The following is a 19,916-nucleotide window of genomic DNA, read 5'->3' on the forward strand; positions in this document are numbered from 1 at the left end:
GATGAGAATAGAATACTGTATGTTAAAAAATGGTTGAGTAAAAAAAAGAACTATAGTAAAATGAGCTTCACTGTACCATCCACTAGGCCAAGAAATAGAATTATTACTATATTCTAAAAGCCATCTGTAGACATGTTCCTCCTCCTCTATCTATCTATCTGTTCATCTATCTATCATCTATCTATCTTGCTAGAGGTAGCCTAGAAAGTCAGTGTCATTATATTTATAAATTCATTCAGCAAACATTTGTATACTTGCTATAAACCAGCTTCAATGCTAGGAATAGAAAATCAAAGATGAATAACACATGGTCTTTATCCTGAAAGTGGAAAGGGAGAGACAATAAGTAAATACATGCTTTCAATGGAATGCTTAGATGGATATGCATAAGTTTTCCAGATATGAAAGGTGAAAGGATATTCTAAGCTGTTGGGATAGTATATGGAGGGCTGAGAAAATGTAAAACATTTAAGGAATGGCAAGCAGTTTTGTCTGGCTGTTGTTTCTCTTCCTCCCTTTTTTTCTCTTGCCCTCATCTCCTTCTCTTTTTTTAGAAAGGAAATTTAGTTCGAAGGTGATAAAATGATCTGTACTTCAGATTCTGGTGCTCTTAAATCCCGCCATTCATAGTAGAATAGAAAAGGATTGGAAATAGTGTGGAAAATAAAAGGCATGGCATTTGTAAAAAAGCAAATAGGCTAATGCAATAGTTAACAAGAGAATAAAACTGGTAGTGAACTGAAGCTGGAAAGACTGGTTTAGGTCATAACCATGGTGAGCCTTGAATTCCATCATAAGCAGCTTAGACTTTTGCACTGAAGGTATGACTTGATCAGATTACTGTTTCAGGAAGGTGGCTATGTGGAGGACAGATTGGAGAATGGAAAAATGAAAGCAAGACTAGGATACTAGGATAATAGCCTAGGAGGAAGCTATTGAGAATGGAAAGAGGTGGAGTAGAGATGAGGGATATGAGGTATGTAATTCTTTTTGTACTTAAGTTTGATAGATGACATGGCAGCTCTAACACCACTAATCTTATTATTCGAAGGTAAAATTAACTTATACCCTGGAGACCGGCCCTGTGTGGATCTATGTGCCTTTTGGATTAACCTCTCAAAACTAGAGTTTGTTGTTATTTGAGTAGTTAATCTCTTCAGGAAGGGGTCTGGGAAAACCCAGCTTTTACTGATTATGCTATAAAGTGCATCATGACTTTTAAGTGCAGAAGAAATGACTAGGGATGAAACTGACAAGCCCAAAACTTTACCTGGAATAACTGAATAATCACAAAAATCCTTCCTTTTCCCCTAAAGCTCTGTAATTTGTATAGCATATATAGATAGCTTGTTTTCTTGAAGTGTTTTAGGTTTTAAAGTATTTCGATGGAAGCTATTTTAAAGTTTTCCGTATTTGTAAATTATTTCACCAGAGTAAGTATAGGTATAGCTTTATTACTTTTTTAAAAAATGAAATCTTGTTTCTAATTTACTGCTTTGTATTTTGAAATTACCCTGTGATGAAGGTTGTTTTAACAAAGCTACTTTGGATATAGTTTGTAAGGTAAATTTCTGATAGACTAGTTTGGTGTACAGCATTTCTTTTATTCAAAGTGAATATACAACTCATGGTTCAGAGCAGTATTTCTCTTTTTTTTTTTTTTGCAGATAAAGTGTTTTATTATTATTTTTATTTTTTTACAAATAGTTTATTGTCAAATTGGTTTCCACATAACACCCAGTGCTCATCCCCACAAGTGCCCTCCTCCATGCCCATCCCCCCTCCCCCCCACATCCATCAGTCCTCAGTTTTTGTCAGCATTCAAGAGTCTCTCATGGTTTGCCTCTCTCCCTTTCCCCCACCATTTCCCCCTTCTTCTCCCCCTTGGTCCTCAGTTAAGTTCCTCCTAATTCTCCTAAACGTGCAAACATATGGTATTTGTCCTTCTCTGCCTGACTTATTTCTCTCAGCATAACACCCTCAAGGTCCATCCATGTTGCTATACAAGGCCAGATTTCATTGTTTCTCATTCAGAGCAGTATTTCTCAAAGTATTTGTGGTAAAGGACCAGTTTTAAAAAAAAATTCAGTCTGTTGCAGACAATATGTGTACCTAATGCATGATTAACGTGAAACTCACATCATATGTAAGGTAACACACAAATTTGATAACCCTTAACTGATCTGTACTATATCCTGTTCAGTAAGTCTGCTGAACACTAACTTGGATGGTGCAGCAATATCCAGTTGCTGTAAAAGTTTCTTAATGTTTCCTCTCAATTTCTGTATTTACATTGTTTCCTCTCAATTAATGATAACATCATAGGGCACCTGGGTGGCCTAGTCGGTTAAGCGTCAGCATCCGACTTCGGCTCAAGTCATGATCTCACAGTTTGTGGGTTTGAACCCCGTGTTGGGCTCTGTGCTGACAGCTCAGAGCCTGGAGCCTGCTTCATATTCTGTGTCTCCCTCTTTCTCTGCCCCTCTCCTGCTCATGCTGTTTCTCTCTCTATCAAAAATAAATAAAAACAGGGGCGCCTGGGTGGCTTAGTCAGTTAAGCGTCCGACTTTCGCTTAGGTCATGATCTCGTGGTTTGTGGGTTCAAGCCCCGCGTTGGGCTCTGTGCTGACTGCCAGCTCAGAGCCTGGAGTCTGTTTCAGAGTCTGTGTCTTCCTCTCTCTCTGACCCTCCCCTACTCACGCTGTCTCTCTCTCTCTCTCCTAGAAATAAATAAAAAAATATTTAAAAAAATAAATAAATAAAAACAAAAAAACCCCCAAAAATAAAAAAATCTATTAATGATAACATTTGTGGATGGTCTTCAGTCCACGGACCATGCTTTTAGAAGCACTAGTTTAGGAGATTTTGCATTTAAGTTTGTTTTATGCTTTTAGCCAGATTCATGTGGTGAAGACACATGACAGTGTGTATTCTGTATTCTTAAAACACAATTCAATCTTAAAAATATATTTAGAAGTACTTCTAAAATATAACAGTGTAATCTATTTTAACATCATAACCCTCCTTTTTCTCTTTAGAATGTTTTGTATCTTAATTTGGAAATATTCCCATAATGTTGCTATCATTCATTGTCTTTTGGGATTTTTGAAATTTGGGACATTTGTTTGGGTATTTTTGAAGTTTGGCAAATTTGGTATTTGGATTTTATTAATAGTACTTTTTCATTATTTAGTTTAATTCATTTAGTATTTGTTGAACCCATATAATGTTCCAGAAATCACTTAGAAATGTAGCAGTGAACAAAATAGACTAAAATCTTTTTTAAAGTGTATTTATTTTGAGAGAAAGAAAGAGAGATGGAGGGAGGGAACACATGTGCATATGGGGGAGGGACAGAGAGAGAGGGAGGGAGAGAATCCCAGTCTTTGCACTGTCAGCTCAGAGCCCAACATGAAGCTCACTCCCATGATTTGTGAGATAAGATCAAGAGCTGAGCTGAGATCAAGAGTTCTACACTTAACTTTGAGCCTGGGTGGCTCAGTCAGTTGAGCATCCGGCTTCGGCTTAGGTCATGATCTCACTGTTCGTGGGTTTGAGCCCTGCATTGGGTTCTGTGCTGGCAGCTCAGAGCCTGGAGCCTGCTTTGGATTCTGTGTCCCCCTCTTTTTCTGACCCTCCCCTGCTCATGCTGTCTCTCTCTCTCTCTCTCTCTCTCAAAAATAAATTTAAAAAACTTAAAAAAAAAGGGCTCTACACTTAGCCAACTAAGCCACCCAGGTGCCCCCAAATAAACTAAGTTCTTGATCTTCTGCATCAGAACCTTTAGGCGAGATAGACGTTATGCAAATGTATAAATGTATAATACAGTGTCAAGTAGTGAAAAAACTATGAAGATAAACAACGTGGAGTAGGTGAAGTATGTGTTGAGATTCAGGAGCTCCTGATTGAATCAGGTCTGAATGATTTAGGGGGAGAAAATAAAACTAGAGGCAAGAGTCTCCAGAAGAGGGAGTAGTAAATGCAAAGACCCTGAGATAGGAATATATGTTATACTCAAGAAATTGTAGAGGCAGTTTATGGGTACAGTGCAATTTGCTTGACTGGTCTATCTATCTATCTAATTTATCTGTTTCTTTAAAGTGGGGCTTGAATTCACAACCCTGAGATCAAGACCTGGGCTGAGATAAAAAATCAGACACTTAACCGACTGAGCCATCCAGGAGCCCCTTGATTGGTCCTTTTAATTGCTATAACTTTAAGAGAAGCATATGATTAGACGCTAACAGAGCTCAAGTCTGTTATGAAGCCAGCTATTTTTTGAAAGAACCACATAAAATCTCTTTGGTGTTCTAGGCATAGGGAGCCCAGAGTATGGAGAGATCAGTTTAGTGGCTATGGGCACCTGAATAGTGGTGTCCTTCCAACTTCTATATTTTTTCCTACGTATGTGCCTCAGTTAATAGTTCAATGCAAAAAAAAAATGCGCAAGATTTTCTCGTAAATTTATCCAACCTTAACTCTTTTCTAACTTCTATTCCTGCTTTAGTCATGGAAAGGCATTTAAAAAAATATTTAAAATAAATGTTAACTTATTTTGAGAGAAAGAGGGGAAGGAAGCACATGCATGAACGGGGGAAGGGGAAGAGAGAGAGGGAAAGAGAGAGAATCCCAAGCAGACTGTGCTGTCAGCTTAGAACCCAACGTGGATCTCAGTCCCACGAACTGTGAGATCATAACCTGAGCTGATATCAAGAGTCAGATGCTTAATAGACTGAGCCACCTAGGTACCCCTCAAAAGCATTTTTTTCTAATGCCACATTTCTGTTACCATTAGAAATCACTCTTAGGATGGGCTCATGGGTGGCTCAGTCAGTTCAGCATCTGACTTTTTTTTAATGTTTTTTCTTTTTTTTTTTCTTTTTTTTCTGAGAGAGAGAGAGACAGCATGTGCAGGGGAGGGTCAGAGAGAGAGGGAGACATCTGAAGCAGGCTCCAGGCTCTGAGCTAGCTGTCAGCACAGAGCCCGACGCGGGGCTTGAAACCACAAACCGTGAGATCATGACCTGAGCCAAAGTCGGATGTTTAACTGACTGAGCCACCCAGACACCCCAAGCATCTGACTCTTGATCACAGCTCAGGTCTTGATCTTAGGGTCATGAGTTCAAGCCCTGTGTTCGGACTCCACACTGGGTGTGGAGCCTACTTAAAAAAGAAAGAAAGAAGGAAATAAGTCTCTCTTAGGATACAGACTTCTTATCTAAAAATAGATTTTTATTAAAAGTTTATTTATGACTTGTTTTAGAACTCAGAATATATTTTAGAATGGTAAGAAGGTTATGATTAGGTTCTCATTGGATCCATAAAAAGCCCATTTAACACCTGAAAATATGCTTGCAGTACAGTTCTTTATTAATAGTATTGTAAAATCTACCCACCAAATAGAACAATATATCCATGAAAAAATATATATAAAAATTCAAACCAAACACTAGTAGCACAGTATGTTCTAATGCTCCATTACCTGTCTCAAACATATTCAAGTTAGGTAAGCCAGATCTACCTACATTATATATTTTTCTATTCTTTTCTGATATTTTTCAGGTGTGCTTGCAAAGGAGTCAAAAAGTGTTGACTCCAGTTCTGACCTTTGTGAGCTGCATAATTTTGGTCGTATTAGATAGCGTCTTTGTCAAGTGCTTTCAAAGTGCTTTGCCAGTTATAAAACACTGCACAGATATTGGTATTTCTCTCGATTTGACATACATAATTTCATTTAATCTCATTGCAACATCATAATTTCTCCACCTCACTGAATTTGTCTTTATTTGGTTTTGCTTTTGTAAAGCAAAACCCTTTTAGTTAAAAAAAATTTTTTTAATGTTTATTCATTTTTGAGAGAGCGTGAGTGGGGGAGGGGCAGAGAATGAGGGAGACATAGAATCTGAAGCAGGCTCCAGGTTCTGAGCTGTCAGCACAGCTGTCAGCACAGAACCTGACATGGGGCTTGAACTCAGGGACCATGAGATCATGACCTGAGCCAAAGTTGGACGCTTAACCAACTGAGCCACCCAGGCGCCCTAAAACCCTTTTAATTTTGATTTAAGTTGATTGATTATAAGGTCTTTGGAGGGTGGCTTGACTAAAATTTGTGTGTTCATGCAGATTATTGAATAAATTTTCAACACAAGATTTCATAAGTTTGCAAATACTTGTTAGATTATATCAATGGATTTAACCAAAGCTCTCTTAGGTATTTAGAGATGAGGGATGTTCTACAACAATACAAGATTATCGACATTGGTCCACAAAGAAATTTTAAAAAACTCCCCCCTGAAAGTTAAACATCTCCCTACCAATTTTTCTTTTCACCTACTACCATAACCCAATTATTCCAAATTCCTACCTCGAAAATTTCTCCTGCTACCTATGAATGGGGTGACTTTGCCTCTAACCTCCAGTTTCTTGTTACCCTTGCCATACCACAGTGGACACCTGTTGCCCTCTAACAACCATTTTGAGAGTAAAAAAAAAAATTCTCCTTAACTATCATAAGTTAGATAATTTTTCAAGAGGAAAGACTAGTTTGACTTAATGTTCATTAAAGTGTAACTTTTGCTATACTTTGTATAAATAATACTGACTTTAATTATACCCAGTATACTTTACATAATTTAACATATTTGAAATCAAAACATCTACTGTAAATTAGTTTCTGTTTATTACAGTTACTGGAAGTAGAAAATCTGTTTAGTAAATTGACTTAAATCTGTTGCTTAAGTTAGTGACATGAATGAACTACAGTTCACTGAAAATATAATAGCCTGATGCTTTGAAAAATCAGTACCCTGTGACATATTTATGACTCGTGTGTGATGATTGTTTATGCTTTAAGATAATACTTACATTTGAGTCACTTATGTTAACTTTCTGATTAAAAAATGTCTATGATATAGAATCAGTCAGCTCTATTGACTGGGTAATGCTGGCTGGCATGTAGTGGGAGAGGAAAACGTTATAAATAACTGTAAATCCTGTTTCAAACAAAATGGCAGCAATGTTTAGATTATCCAGGGGCAATTAACCATGGTTACAATAGGGATCTAGATTTAGAGGTGCTGTATTTATTCAGCTGCTCCACACACATAGCTTTTGTATGCTGCCTAATTATAAGCTCAGGAGGGTGATGTGATGATAACTACCTAGGATTCCCATTTCAATTTCTCCATCCCAGTAGCCAATCTTGTATATATTGGCATGTTTTATCAGGAAGCAGGATATTAAGAATATTAAGGAAGAAACTTCTTACAGCCTAGCTATATTAATGACTTAAAAAGATATGGTTTAAATACCAACACTACTTTAGAGTTAACAGAATATTTAAAAGTTTGTAAGTGCTTTCAAATACATTTATTTTGAAATGTCTGGCCTTCCACTAGAAGTAAACTTCTGAAGGTTGGCTAAATAGCTTAGCAGTGAATAGTTTTGCTTCCAAAAAAATGAAAACATTTATATATTTCAGTAATTATCAACAGGGAAAAACCATTTGTATTTCAAATGTCAGTGTCTATTCAAATACAGTAGAACCCTTGAATTAACACTTTGTCTTTTTTCCAGTTGCTAGAACCCGTCTGTCACCAACTCTTTGAATTCTATCGCAGTGGAGAAGAGCAATTGCTTCGATTTACACTGCAGTTTCTTCCAGAATTGATTTGGTGCTACCTTGCAGTCTCAGCCAGCAGAAATGTGCATAGCAGTGGATGTATCGAAGCTCTTCTTCTAGGGGTTTACAATTTGGTTTGTATTTAATATACTTAACAAATGTTTGCCAAAAGCAAGTCTATAACCTTTATAGCAAAAGTGAATACATAATAACAACTACTTTGATTTTAGTAAAGCTAGTATTTGTTTTTCATTCATCAAAAGACTCATATCTAATTCTCCTAAAAATAACTTTTTTGAGGTTGAAGGGTATACAGGCACACATAGAATTATGTAAATATACCTTTTGGGATTGACTGAAGACTGAAAATCAGACCATTTCAGTTCTTTTATAGAGGTATCTAAAAATATCAGTGTTGAATTTTAAATTTTTTAAACTTAAAATCTGTTGTCTATAAATTATCTGTTAGTGACCTTCACAAAAAGCTTGGGAAAAAAAGATCTAGTCTAATATGTGCCGCTAATAATTTCATAAATCTGAATTGTCTCCAGAGTTTATACCATTGACTTAACATATAGTTTGCATTACTCTTTGTGTATTAATCAGTATGATATTCTATATATTTAAGGTTTGTACTTTGTAAAAAAAAATTGAGGGGGCTTTTCTTGACGTATTTCATAACCATGTTAATTGATTTATAAAATGTGACTTTTTACATGAGAAAAATCAGTGATTATTGATAGAGACACTACACATCTCTGTTTCAGCCTTCCTTAAAATTGTGTCACTTAGATCGTTTTTGCTGTTGTTATCTGTATCTTAAGAGAGGAAGGTTAACTTCTGGTGTTTATAAATAATTGATCATTGATTGTCTTTATGATTTTAGTCAACTTTAAAATTCCTTTCTTCTCAGATCTTTGTTTTTAGACTAACAGTTTAAAGTTGGCTCTTAAACTTATGTGTAAAAAATAAATATTTTAAGATTTTTTTTCACTTTTATAGGAAATAGTTGACAAACAGGGACATAGCAAAGTATTGAGTTTTACGATTCCATCTTTATCCAAACCATCTGTATATCATGAAGTAAGTAATATTTTATCAAAGTAAATTTTTTGGTTCTAAGATTTAAAGTTGTTATAAATTAGGGTCTGGTTATTGAGGCAAAAAAAGATTAAATTATTAGTATAAAAATTAAAAAGTATAAAACACACACAAAGTATTTACTATTCACAAAGTGAAATAAGAACTTGGGATCATAAAGCTTTAAAATCTGTAAGAAAGCTCGCAAATAATCATTTTGAAATATTTTTCTCTTCTGATCAATAAAACTAGTCTAATATTTTTGTGTGTGGCAATTATGTATTTCTGGGGTAGAATTTTTTAATTAAGTTCTTATTTTAATTCACCCAGTGTTGAGGTAGACTTTTTGAACGTAAACTATTTTTATTTCTATTTGTGGTTTGTATTTTAATTATTTGCTAAACCTTTGAGCAGAAAATTTAGTATGCAGTCGGAATATTTTTAAGACATATGATGTTCATGACAATCATTGTTAGTGGTGCATATATTATCAATAGCACATTTTCAACAGAATGGCTTTTTTTCCTTTATTCAAATGTCTCTCCTTTAGCCTTCCAGCATTGGGTCCATGGCTCTGACTGAGAGTGCACTATCCCAGCATGGTTTGTCAAAAGTTGTGTACAGTGGACCTCACCCCCAAAGGGAGATGCTGACAGCACAGAATAGGTATACTGTGGAGACATAACCTGCTATTTTACCACACTGGTTTTTAAAAAATTATTTCAGTAGATTAATAGATAATCTTTAGTGAGTTGTATGTAACAGGTTTTTTTTGTTTTTTTTTTTTTTACTTTNTACAAGAGAAAAACACACTTTCCTGATTTGTCACTTTATACTTTGATTTAGATGTCATCTGGTACACTGAAATTTTAAGATAATTTTCAGATGACTATTACTTGGGAATTCTTTTTTCTTTTTAGTTTTATATTGTTACTGGTATAATTATATTGTGTACAAGTCTGTTCCATACAGTATCTTTCCCCAATGCCTGCTAAATTATGATTGACTTCTTGGAATTCTAAACATTTGTAAATATTCTTTTGGTTTATCTTTAGGTTTGAAGTATTGACATTCCTTTTGTTGTGTTACAATGCTGCCTTAACCTATATGCCCAGTGTTTCTCTTCAGTCATTGTGTCAGATTTCTTCCAGGTAAATAAAAATTCAAATGTTTTTAATATTGAAATATATGACTCTAGGATTGCTAGTGTGTTACATATCTAAGTTATTTTTGTTTTGTTTAATCATTTGTTTAAAACATTCGAGAAGTTAATATGAAGCTTAGCCTAGTTAACACATAGAAAACTCCCTATAAATGAGAGTTCCAAAAAACATAACGAAGAGGGTACAGCTGAAAAACATTTCAGTGTAATATTTAATCAGAAAAGATCTTTCTGTATAATTAAGAGAGTGCAACTGTTAATGACTTTTTGATTTTTGGCATGCAGTTGGTTTCTGTTTTGTTTGTTACTTTGTTTTTACTAATTTTATTGTGCTCTAATTTGGTACCAAGAAGTGAATAAGAGATACTAGTTTTTAAACTCCCCTTGTTAAAAAAAACAAAAAACAAAAAAACAATTGAGCCAAGAGGTTGCTTAAATAAATTATGACAGTCCTTATGTAGACTACACAAACATTTAAAAATTCTGATTTAAAAGGGTATTTAATGATAGTATATATGGTATCATTCCAGCATTGACTGAATGTGACCAGAATTTTAATAATATTTATGTATAATTGGTGGAATTATGGTTTATTTTCATTTTTTCCTGTGTGAGTTTTTTGTCATTCTTTACATTTTCTATGATGAACATATTACCTTTTTAAAAAAGAAAACAAAAGAGAAGACAGAAAATGCCTTTGGAAATTCAAGTAATAAGGAAAATATGGAGTTAAGAAACTTGTAGAATAATTTAGATTTGGAGAACTTATTTAGGAGATACAGCTTTGGAAAGCTAGTAAGAGGGAGGGTATATAGAGCAATACTTAGAAATCAAATCAAAACAACAACAACAAAAAAAACCACAAGAAAACCAGAAACTGATACCGAATAGGATAGAAAATCTCTTGATACAGAGGGAGAAGGGAAGTAACAAGGTGAGGGACTTATTAGACAAGATAGAGAAGTGAAGAATCTTTCAGATGATTCCTGAATTGGAAGTTATTTGTATTTCCCAGACCAGTTGTATTTCGCTCCCATTTACTGAAGCTTTCTAATATGTTTCTTATTTTAAATCCTTTAAAGAGAGAAGTGTCCAGAGTTTTGAATTTCGTAGACCTGTAAAATTTCAAAAAGTTAGAGCGGGTGGGATAGTTATATAGCATTGCCAACTTTAATTTTGCCAAGTCATTATCTTATACATTTCTACCATTAACATTATTTAAAAAAAGGGAGGCAATTTGAATATCAAAAGAAGTGGGGAGGTAGAAATGAGGGACAATTTATAAACTAAAAATAGGATGTTTAGCTTTTCTTGTTTCTCATGTCACTGTGATCTAGTGAAAACTTTGTAACGGACTAAAATGAGTGTGAGGACCAGTACTTCAGAAACACTTATTTAAGGGGTAACTTGATGTAGCAGCTTTTACCTGTAGAACGTAAAACACACTATACAGCCCAGGTCTCACTTGAAAGCAGTGTCTTAGTTGGTAGGACCCAGGAATAATGTTCTAATACATTTGAAGCTCTAATGTTCTAATAGAGACAGATAATACAACCTCCTAAGTAAGAATGACTATTGATGTTTTCTTGAAATCACTGATGGAAATGTTAGGAAAGAACATTTATGACGGGTTTCTGTCCTGTGTGACTCCTATGGACTGTCCTGTAATATAATTACTTACACGTTTTTGATAGAAAATTGCTAATATACCAGTTTTAACTAACCAGGGAACTGGGTAATCCTTCAAAAGCACAAGTAATATCCGGTTTTAAAAACAAGGAGAAATACAGTTTAAAAACTTGCTGTAGGATTTTGGCCAAGAAGATTTTAGTAGAGACACATTAGATTAATTCTATGCCATCAAAGAAAAATTGGAAGAGAAATCTTTGTACAAATGTTCACCAAATGGAAGAGAATGAGGGAGGAAAGAGAGCTAAGTAATTCAAAAGACTTAAGCTATTTAAGTAATGCTAACTCTTAAGCCACAGAAGATGATGTGATAGAAGGAAGATAGAAGATAGAGGTGATAGAAGATAGAAGGATAGATAGATGTGATACAAGATAGAAGGAACTCTATCAAATTTATCATACATGTCTTTTTTAGTTTATCTTTTTTAAGATTCCCTATTCCTGTGTTCTCAATGGTTTAAAATCTAGTTATTCATTTCTCTTAACTGCTGATTTCCTTAATTGTTTATCACATATTCTAATTAAGATATTTTGTACATTTTTAAGACTAATAAAAAAGAATGAAAAAACACTTGTATCTAATCAAGCAAAGCTTAGTCCATATCTATGGAAAGGAAATTGATTACAGGACTGTGATGACAAATAAGTTATAAATGCTTATGATAGTGAAAGTACAGGAGCTTCTTAGTCCTAGGGCAGGCTTTCCTGAAGAATGAAGTTATCACACTTAAGGCTACTCCAATCCTTGACCACGTGGCAGTTGTTTTAGATTGCTACTCAATTTGGTTGTTGATGATGACTATGCCAAAATGATTGACTGCATTATCTAGGAGGAAGGATACATAAATACAACCAGAAAAATTTCATGGAACATTTGAGCTAGATTCAGTGACATATGTATCCCATTCTTTCTTTAACCTGCTGATTGTAATGAATTATGGAAGTAATTAAAACAATCTTGGATGCTTCCCATCCTCCATCCGTACATACATATCCCTTCTGGGGACACCACTGGTTGTGTGTCCAGCTCTTGATCTGGGCTCAGGTCGTGATCCTAGGCTCAACTGTCACTTTCTTAGAGAGGCCTTCTATGACCATCTTTCTGAAGTCGCACCTTCCCACCTCAGTTTATGTTCTTTTAGCACTTACAACACTGTAACCACCTTGTTTGTTCATCTGAGACATAGTCTGTCCATTGCTGGAACTTGATTAGGTCAGGAACTTTGTTGTGTTCACTACTGTATCTTCAGAGTTGAGAGAAGTACTTGGCATACAGTAGAACCTAATAACAATTTGTTGAATAATGAAAAATAGATGATCTCTTCCACTTCAGATTTATGATCCACTAAGTATAACTATCACTAAAGGAAATAATTCATTTTCAAAAAAATCTTACATTGAGAAATGCAAAATTCCTGCAGTCAATTCATACATGGGTAAAGTTTTGTTAGTTCTGAGAAACTAACCACTATAGCCTGAATGTTTGTATCCCACCCCAGAATTCATATGTTGAAATCTTAATATCTAAGATGATGGTATGAGGATGGTATTAGGAGGTGCTGTCATAGCCAAGAGATGCCAGAGTTCCCTCCTTGTTTCTTCTGCCATTGAGGATACAATGAAAAGTCTACAAACCTCAAGAGAGGTCCACTCATTTTGTTGTACTGTGTTGTAGCAGCCTGAATGGACCAAGACTAATCCTTTGCATTTCTAAATAAAGGTTTTAGTTCATTCTCTAACATATGATTGCTTACTTCTGTATGGGTAGCCAGTAGAGAAAATCAGAACCTGAAATCCTATTTCTCTTGTGAATCTTACAGGTGTGTTGCTGTCTGAGAGAATTCTCTATTTCTTACCTCAAGTAAATTTAAAAGTTGATTGGCCATTCTAGATCTATGGCAAAGTTGTTTTTAAAAACATTGTGTATAAACAGCAATAACTTCTTTTTCTGTCTATATCTTCTATCCTGAATCCTATAGTTACTTCCTGATTCTAAACCTATATATCCAGTCCAGTAGCCATCTCTATAAAGATGTCTTATAGGGGCAGCTGGTTAGCTTAGTCGATGAAGTGTCTGACTTTGGCTCAGCTCATGATCTCATGGTTCATAAGTTCAATCCCCACATCGGGCTCTCTGATGTCAGCACAGAGCCTGTTTCAGATCTTTTGTTCTCCCCTCTCTCGGCCCCTCCCCCCCTCAAAAATAAACATTTAAAAAACGATGTCTTACCTTGAAAAAGTTAGAACTCATTTTTGCTGCAACTAATTGATAATCTACATAAAACTAGATTATACTAAAGGGAAATTTTTTTTGGCTCTTTGTACCTGGGAAGAGCAGGGACGGAACTGGCCTCAGGATCAGTTAAATCGAGAGGCTCAAATGTTAATCTGGATTTTCTCTACCATCTCTCTCTCATCTTCTTCATCTATTAGTGTTGTATTTTCTTTGTGTAAATAGGCTTCTTCCGGGTTGTAAGAAGAGTGACCACAAGCAGCTGAAAGTTTACATTGTCTACCTTTAACGAACTCATTAAAGTGAAAGGATCTCACTCCCAGTTTTACTCTGAAAAACAAGGTAGCGACAAGGCTTTGATGTTGCAAGCCTGAACTTCTACAAACCCCTCTAGGGTCACATTTGGTAGTGTTATTGGATGAGTACTATATCAGTTTGAATAGTGGTAACTTAAATAGATATTTATTTTTCTTTCACATAAAAGTCCAAGCTGGTAGATAGTCTGGGGATAGACTGGTTATATTTCTAGGGTATTCAGGCTCCTTCTTTCTTGAGATTCTGCTATTCCCTAGGATGTTATTCTTTTCTGTATGGTGACGGATCACTATTATTACATCTGCCTTCTATTCTACAAGCTTGGAGAAAGAAAGGAAGACATGCAGCTACTTTTTAAGGGTGCAACCTAGAAGTTTCACCCCGTCAGTTAGCATATCATTGTCCAGAACCTGTCACATGGCCACACCTAAATACTAGGAAGACTAGGAAATGTGGTCTCTAGCAGGTGGCTATTGTTCTAGTTAAAATTAATTGGGGAGAGTGGAGGAGAGCATACCTTATATATGTCATTAAAGGCAAGAAGAAAAAAATAGATATTAGGATATTGACCTCTTGTCACAGGTAATTCTGTTATTTTATTTATACTACAATCACATGATTATACTTGATGACATAGAGGAAGACTAGTTCCTAAAAGTAAGAGGGATAGAGGTGCTATTAATGGAAAACATTAGTTTCAGGGGGAGAGCTTATGGCAGACAAAAGTGACAGCTATACCATATACCTACAAATCAACATATCTGATACTTAGCATCTTCCAAAACAATACATCTTATTTGTCCACGTTCATTTAATAACACTACCATCTAGCCAGCTATCCAACTAAATGTGGGAAAATTTCACACTCCTCTTGTTTCCTCAGTCTCAGTCCATGATTATACTTCCTAGGTGGGACTTCAATCCCACCCTTTCTCCTTCTCCCCACAGTACTTCTATAGCTCAAGCCACCTTCATCTCACTCATGGGGTATTTTGACACTCTCCTCTTGAGGAACACTATTATCAAGACCAATCTGAACATGTCACTCCTTTGCTTCAAACAACAAAACAAAAGCCTTCACTTGCTTTCCATTGCCTGCATGATAAAGCTTAGCAGGTTATAAGATACTCCACGATCTGACCCGAGTTTGCATCTCTGTTACTTTTCTAGTGTCTTTCTATCCTCAGTCTCCTTGGTGTCATGCTGTTTAATCCTTCTCTGTTTCTGCCAATTGCTATATTTTCACCAGGAAAACGCCAGTTTTTCTTCAAAGGCTTACTTATTCTGGGAAGCCTTCTCTGATCCTCTGCTTCTGCCACTAGAGTTTACCATTCTCTCCTTTTGTCACCTTTGTATTTTATTCATTGCAGGTATTTTTTACTACACAGTCTGAATCCCTGAGGGAACTACATCTTTCATCTATATTCCTAGTGTTTGACACAATGTAAATCTTTAAAAATATTTACTGAATGAATAAATGCATTAATTGAAAAAATCCTATCTTTTATGTATTGATTCTCTATTATTTACTACTATCCCTATCATAAAGGTATATAACATGCAAGGAAATACAATTTTTCTGAGCTTCCTTAGATAATAAGAGGAGTTTCTATTCTAGTTTGTGTATAAATTTTTATAACATCAAACAACATTTGAATTGGTTTTATTTTCATGTACAGTTAATTTTTTTTAGTTTTTATTTTAGTCATCTCCGGCTACTATAGCAAAATACCATAGGCTAGGTGGCTTAAACAATAGGTGTTTATTTCTCACCCTTCTGGCTGAGAAATCTAAGGTCAGGGTAACAGCAGATTTCGATTTGTGGTGAAGGCCCTCTTCCTGGCGTACAGGATACTGCCTTCTCACTGTGCCTTCACATGTGAGAGAGTGGGTTTGGATCTCTCTTCCTCTTTTAATAAGGGCACTAATCCCTCCAAGGAGTGTTCCCATCCTCATGACCTCATCTAAGCCTAGTTATTCCTTTTTTTTTTTTTTTTAAAGATTTTTATTTATTTCTAGGAGAGAGAGAGAAAGACAGCGTGAGCAGGGGGAGGGTCAGAGAGAGAGGGAGTCACAGACTGAAACAGGCTCCAGGCTCTGAGCTGGCAGTCAGCACAGAGCCCGACGCGGGGCTCGAACCCACTAACCGCGAGATCATGACCTAAGCGAAAGTCGGACGCTTAACCGACTAAGCCACCCAGGCGCCCCTAAGCCTAGTTATTCCTAAGGGTCCCCAAATGCCCTTATATTGGGGGATTGGGGCTTCAGTATATGAGTTTGGGAGGGAACACAAATATTCAGTCTATAATTATCCCTGTTCCTTTTTTGCTCTTGGTTTTAAAGAGTTCTAAGATCCTTCTCAGTATTAAATGAATTTTTATTTTTACTTTAAAGTTACTTTGGGTTAAAAAAAATAAAGTAACTTTGGATTGATGATAGTCTCAAGGATATATTTTTGAAATGGCCTATGATATACTTTAGCATGTTTAAATGAAGGCTTAGATTCACTGAATGGAGGAAACATTAAGTCCTAGGTAGTAATTGTATGTGGGAGCAGGTAAATAATTACAATCTATTGACTAGTACTATAATAAGTGAAGTTTTATTATATCAACCACAACATGTTATGAGGTAACAGCTATTTTCTAGTTTTATTAAAAATAAAAAAAATAAAAAATAAAAGTAGTGCATGTTGATCATAGAAAATTTAGAAAATGCATATAAAGAAGAAAATAAATCTATAAGCTCAAGGTTCAGAGATAACTCTGACTTTGTGTATGATCTTTTTGCAGTGACACACACCATTCACCAATTTGTTTATGACAGACATGTGTTCTGTACAGTTTTTCCCCCTGCCATTTAAATAAAGGCTTTCAAAACATCATGTTTAATTGTTTCATGGTATTCTCTGAATGATTTATATGATTGGGTCTCTGTGTTGGTCCTTTACGTAGCTTNTTAATAATAAATAAATTTCAGCTTTGTTCATGGTAGTTTCTTTAAAAAATAGTAAAATCTATTGGTCTTTCTCTAAGATTTTACCTTTGATGTTATGCTTAAACTTGTAAAGAATGTGTAACTACTTCTGTTTTATTTCTTTTATGGTTTTTAACATTAAAAATTTCAATCTATCTCAATTTATTATGGTGTACTATATGAGACTTGAGTCTAATTTTAGAGTATTTTCTTAGAGCCTGCAGTTTGTGTCAAGAACTTTGTCAGGAATAGAAGATCATAGATCTATTTGTGATAAATAATACCAAGTTTCATGTAGTAGGTTGTATGGTGACTAAAAATGATCAATTATTGAATTGACTAAAATTAGTGAAATAACTATACAATAACATACCTTTAGCTTTATCCATTTTTTCCCACAGTTTCACTTACTTAGGAATATGTTCTAGACACATGTTCTGTTTGGAAAGATTCTTTGTTTCATAGCTGTTCGGTTTGTTATGAGAGCATATGTAGTATGCTATTTGCTTATAAATGTTAAAAAAATAAATTACCTACATTTTTACCAATTTTATAAATATATTTATTTTGTTTTTTCTAGAATCTGTGTTTGTGGCTATCCCCGACAACATGTAAGAAAATACAAAGGTATAAGTAGCAGGATACCAGTTTCTTCAGGATTCATGGTGCAAATGTTAACAGGGATTTATTTTGCTTTGTAAGTTCATTTAATATACAGAGTAAATCTTTGATCTCTCTGGAAAATCACAGTCTATTGTTTTACTGCTTTTTGTTATTTTATTGTTATTATATTAGAATCTCATTGGATGAACAATCAGCCTATTTTTGTGAAAGAATATGAATCAAGATCTTGCTAATAGTTTTATTATTAAAACTTAATGTTCTGAAGAATTTGTAACCAACTAAAACACGTCATCTTTCTTTAACCCAAGGACAGAATGAAAATTAGCAACACCCACATATAATCACAGTTTTTTCTTCATTACTCTTTTTTTTGCTGTAATTTCCAGATAACTTTTTTTCCCCAATGAAGATATTTTTCCATTTCCAGAAATTTTAAATCTTGAAAAACATCTTAGAGCTTCTTGGATCATAAATAGTTATTATTAATTTACTGTTAGTCTCTAATATTAATGCTCAGTCTTATTAATGCCTTAGATACTAGTATTTTTCTTGGACACTATCTTCTACATATTTTACTATACTTTACATTATATTCATTCACTAATTTTTCTTAGTAGATTATAAACTTCTTGTCTGAAAGCAGAATTTATGATCTTTGGACTAAATATGGACCGCTGCCTGTTTTCTTATTATTAAAACACATTTACATCTGTTTTTTACATATTGCCTATGGCTGCTTTTGGTCTACAGTGACAGAGTTGAGTAGTTGCAGTAGAGATTGTATGGCCCACAAGCCTACAATATTTATTATCCAGCCCTTTAAGAAAAAGTTTATCGACCCTTGTGTTAGACTATTAATATTGTCCCACAGCTCTTGGATGCTCTAATCTATTTTATTTTCTCTCTTTATTGCTTTGTGTTTCAGATTTAGTGATTCCTATTGACCTATCTTCACGTTCATTGATAGTTTTCATGATGATGTTGAGTCTATTAATGAGCCCATTGAAGGGATTCTTCATTTCTGTTGCTATTTTATTTATTTCTAGTCTTTTCATTTGACTCTTTCTTATGATTTCCATCTCTCTGCTGAAATTACCATCTGTTCACACATGTTTTCCATGTAACTATTTATCATAGTTATTTTAATTTTTATGATAACTACAGAACCTGAATCATCTCTGAATTTGGCTCTATTGTTCGTTGTTTCTTGACAGTGGGTTGTTTTCTTCTTGCTTTTTGTGTGTCTTGTAATATTTGATTCATTATCATTTTGTTCATGGACAGAACAGTAGTGACTGAGGTAAATATTGTTTATGTCTAGAAATGGGCATGCCTCTTTTCTTCTAGGCTTCTAGTGGAGTTATTATAGGCAGGAGTGAGCTGAGTTTGGATTTTGTTGTTGCTATGGTTACCTTTATGGCATCACCTATCTCAGATTTCTCTCATGGTCCCTGACAGTTAGGGTGTGAGCTGGATGCTGGAAGGTTTTTCTCAATGTTCTTGCTTTACCCTCAGCTTTTAGCTTTTTCTGTGTTTCTGTACCTCACAGACAGTCTTTCTTCACATCTTGTCCCTCCTTCAACAATAGAGTGCTATTGCTTGTTTCTAAATGTGTACTAGTTTAGGTGGGGAATTTGCAGGAAGTGGTATTTTCTGTTGCCTGGTCTAGCCTCAGTTATAAGCAGGCCCTATGTCTCTGCATCTGGGGTTCAGGGAAGGAGGGTAGCTCTTCAGTGGTCCTGTCCCTCTTCTGGGGGTAAGAAACCCTTGTAGTCTCAGCATAGGACAATTTCCTGATTCTTTTCCCACCATTCTTTCTTCACCTCTGCCCTTGGGGTGAAAGGGTTTGCTGCTCTTTCCCGAAAGGCTTTAAAACTTTTGTTTCACTTGAGAAAAAGGTTGGCTGCATCTTCCTGTCTTTCTTGCTTAGGTGGCCACTCTTTTCCTTTAGGCCCAAACTAGCAAGAGCAGCTTCCTCTGGTCCCTCACCTTGCCCCCAGTTTTTCTTTTGAGTGCCTAGAGGAGGTATGTGGAAAAGAGCTTGTGTGTGGGTATGAGCTCCTCTTATATCTGCTCCTAGAGATTCTATACTCTAGTGCTGGCCCATACTTGGCTTTTAGCAATTTGTTTAAAAAGTTTAGCTGGGGGCACCTGGGTGGCTCAGTCGGGTTAGCATCTGACTTTGGCTCAGGTCATGATCTCATAGTTTGTGAGTT

General features: G+C 35.3%; 1 protein-coding gene across 1 annotated transcript in view; it reads left to right on the forward strand.

Annotated features, from left to right (window-relative positions):
- Window positions 1-17,773, forward strand: part of LOC144240947 (hyccin) — a gene marked incomplete at its 3' end in the record, with an annotated part of 64,496 nt that extends 46,723 nt beyond the window's left edge. The window contains exons 4-8 of the mRNA XM_077775367.1: window positions 7,576-7,755; window positions 8,624-8,704; window positions 9,252-9,367; window positions 9,757-9,852; window positions 17,657-17,773. Coding sequence (XP_077631493.1) covers window positions 7,576-7,755; window positions 8,624-8,704; window positions 9,252-9,367; window positions 9,757-9,852; window positions 17,657-17,773 — 590 coding nt within the window. The remainder of the gene's footprint in view (window positions 1-7,575; window positions 7,756-8,623; window positions 8,705-9,251; window positions 9,368-9,756; window positions 9,853-17,656) is intronic.
- Window positions 17,774-19,916: the final 2,143 nt, after the last annotated feature.

Source organism: Crocuta crocuta, unplaced genomic scaffold, assembly GCF_008692635.1.
Source record: "Crocuta crocuta isolate KB4526 unplaced genomic scaffold, BGI_CrCroc_1.0 scaffold197, whole genome shotgun sequence".
Taxonomy (NCBI): Eukaryota; Metazoa; Chordata; class Mammalia; order Carnivora; family Hyaenidae; genus Crocuta; species Crocuta crocuta.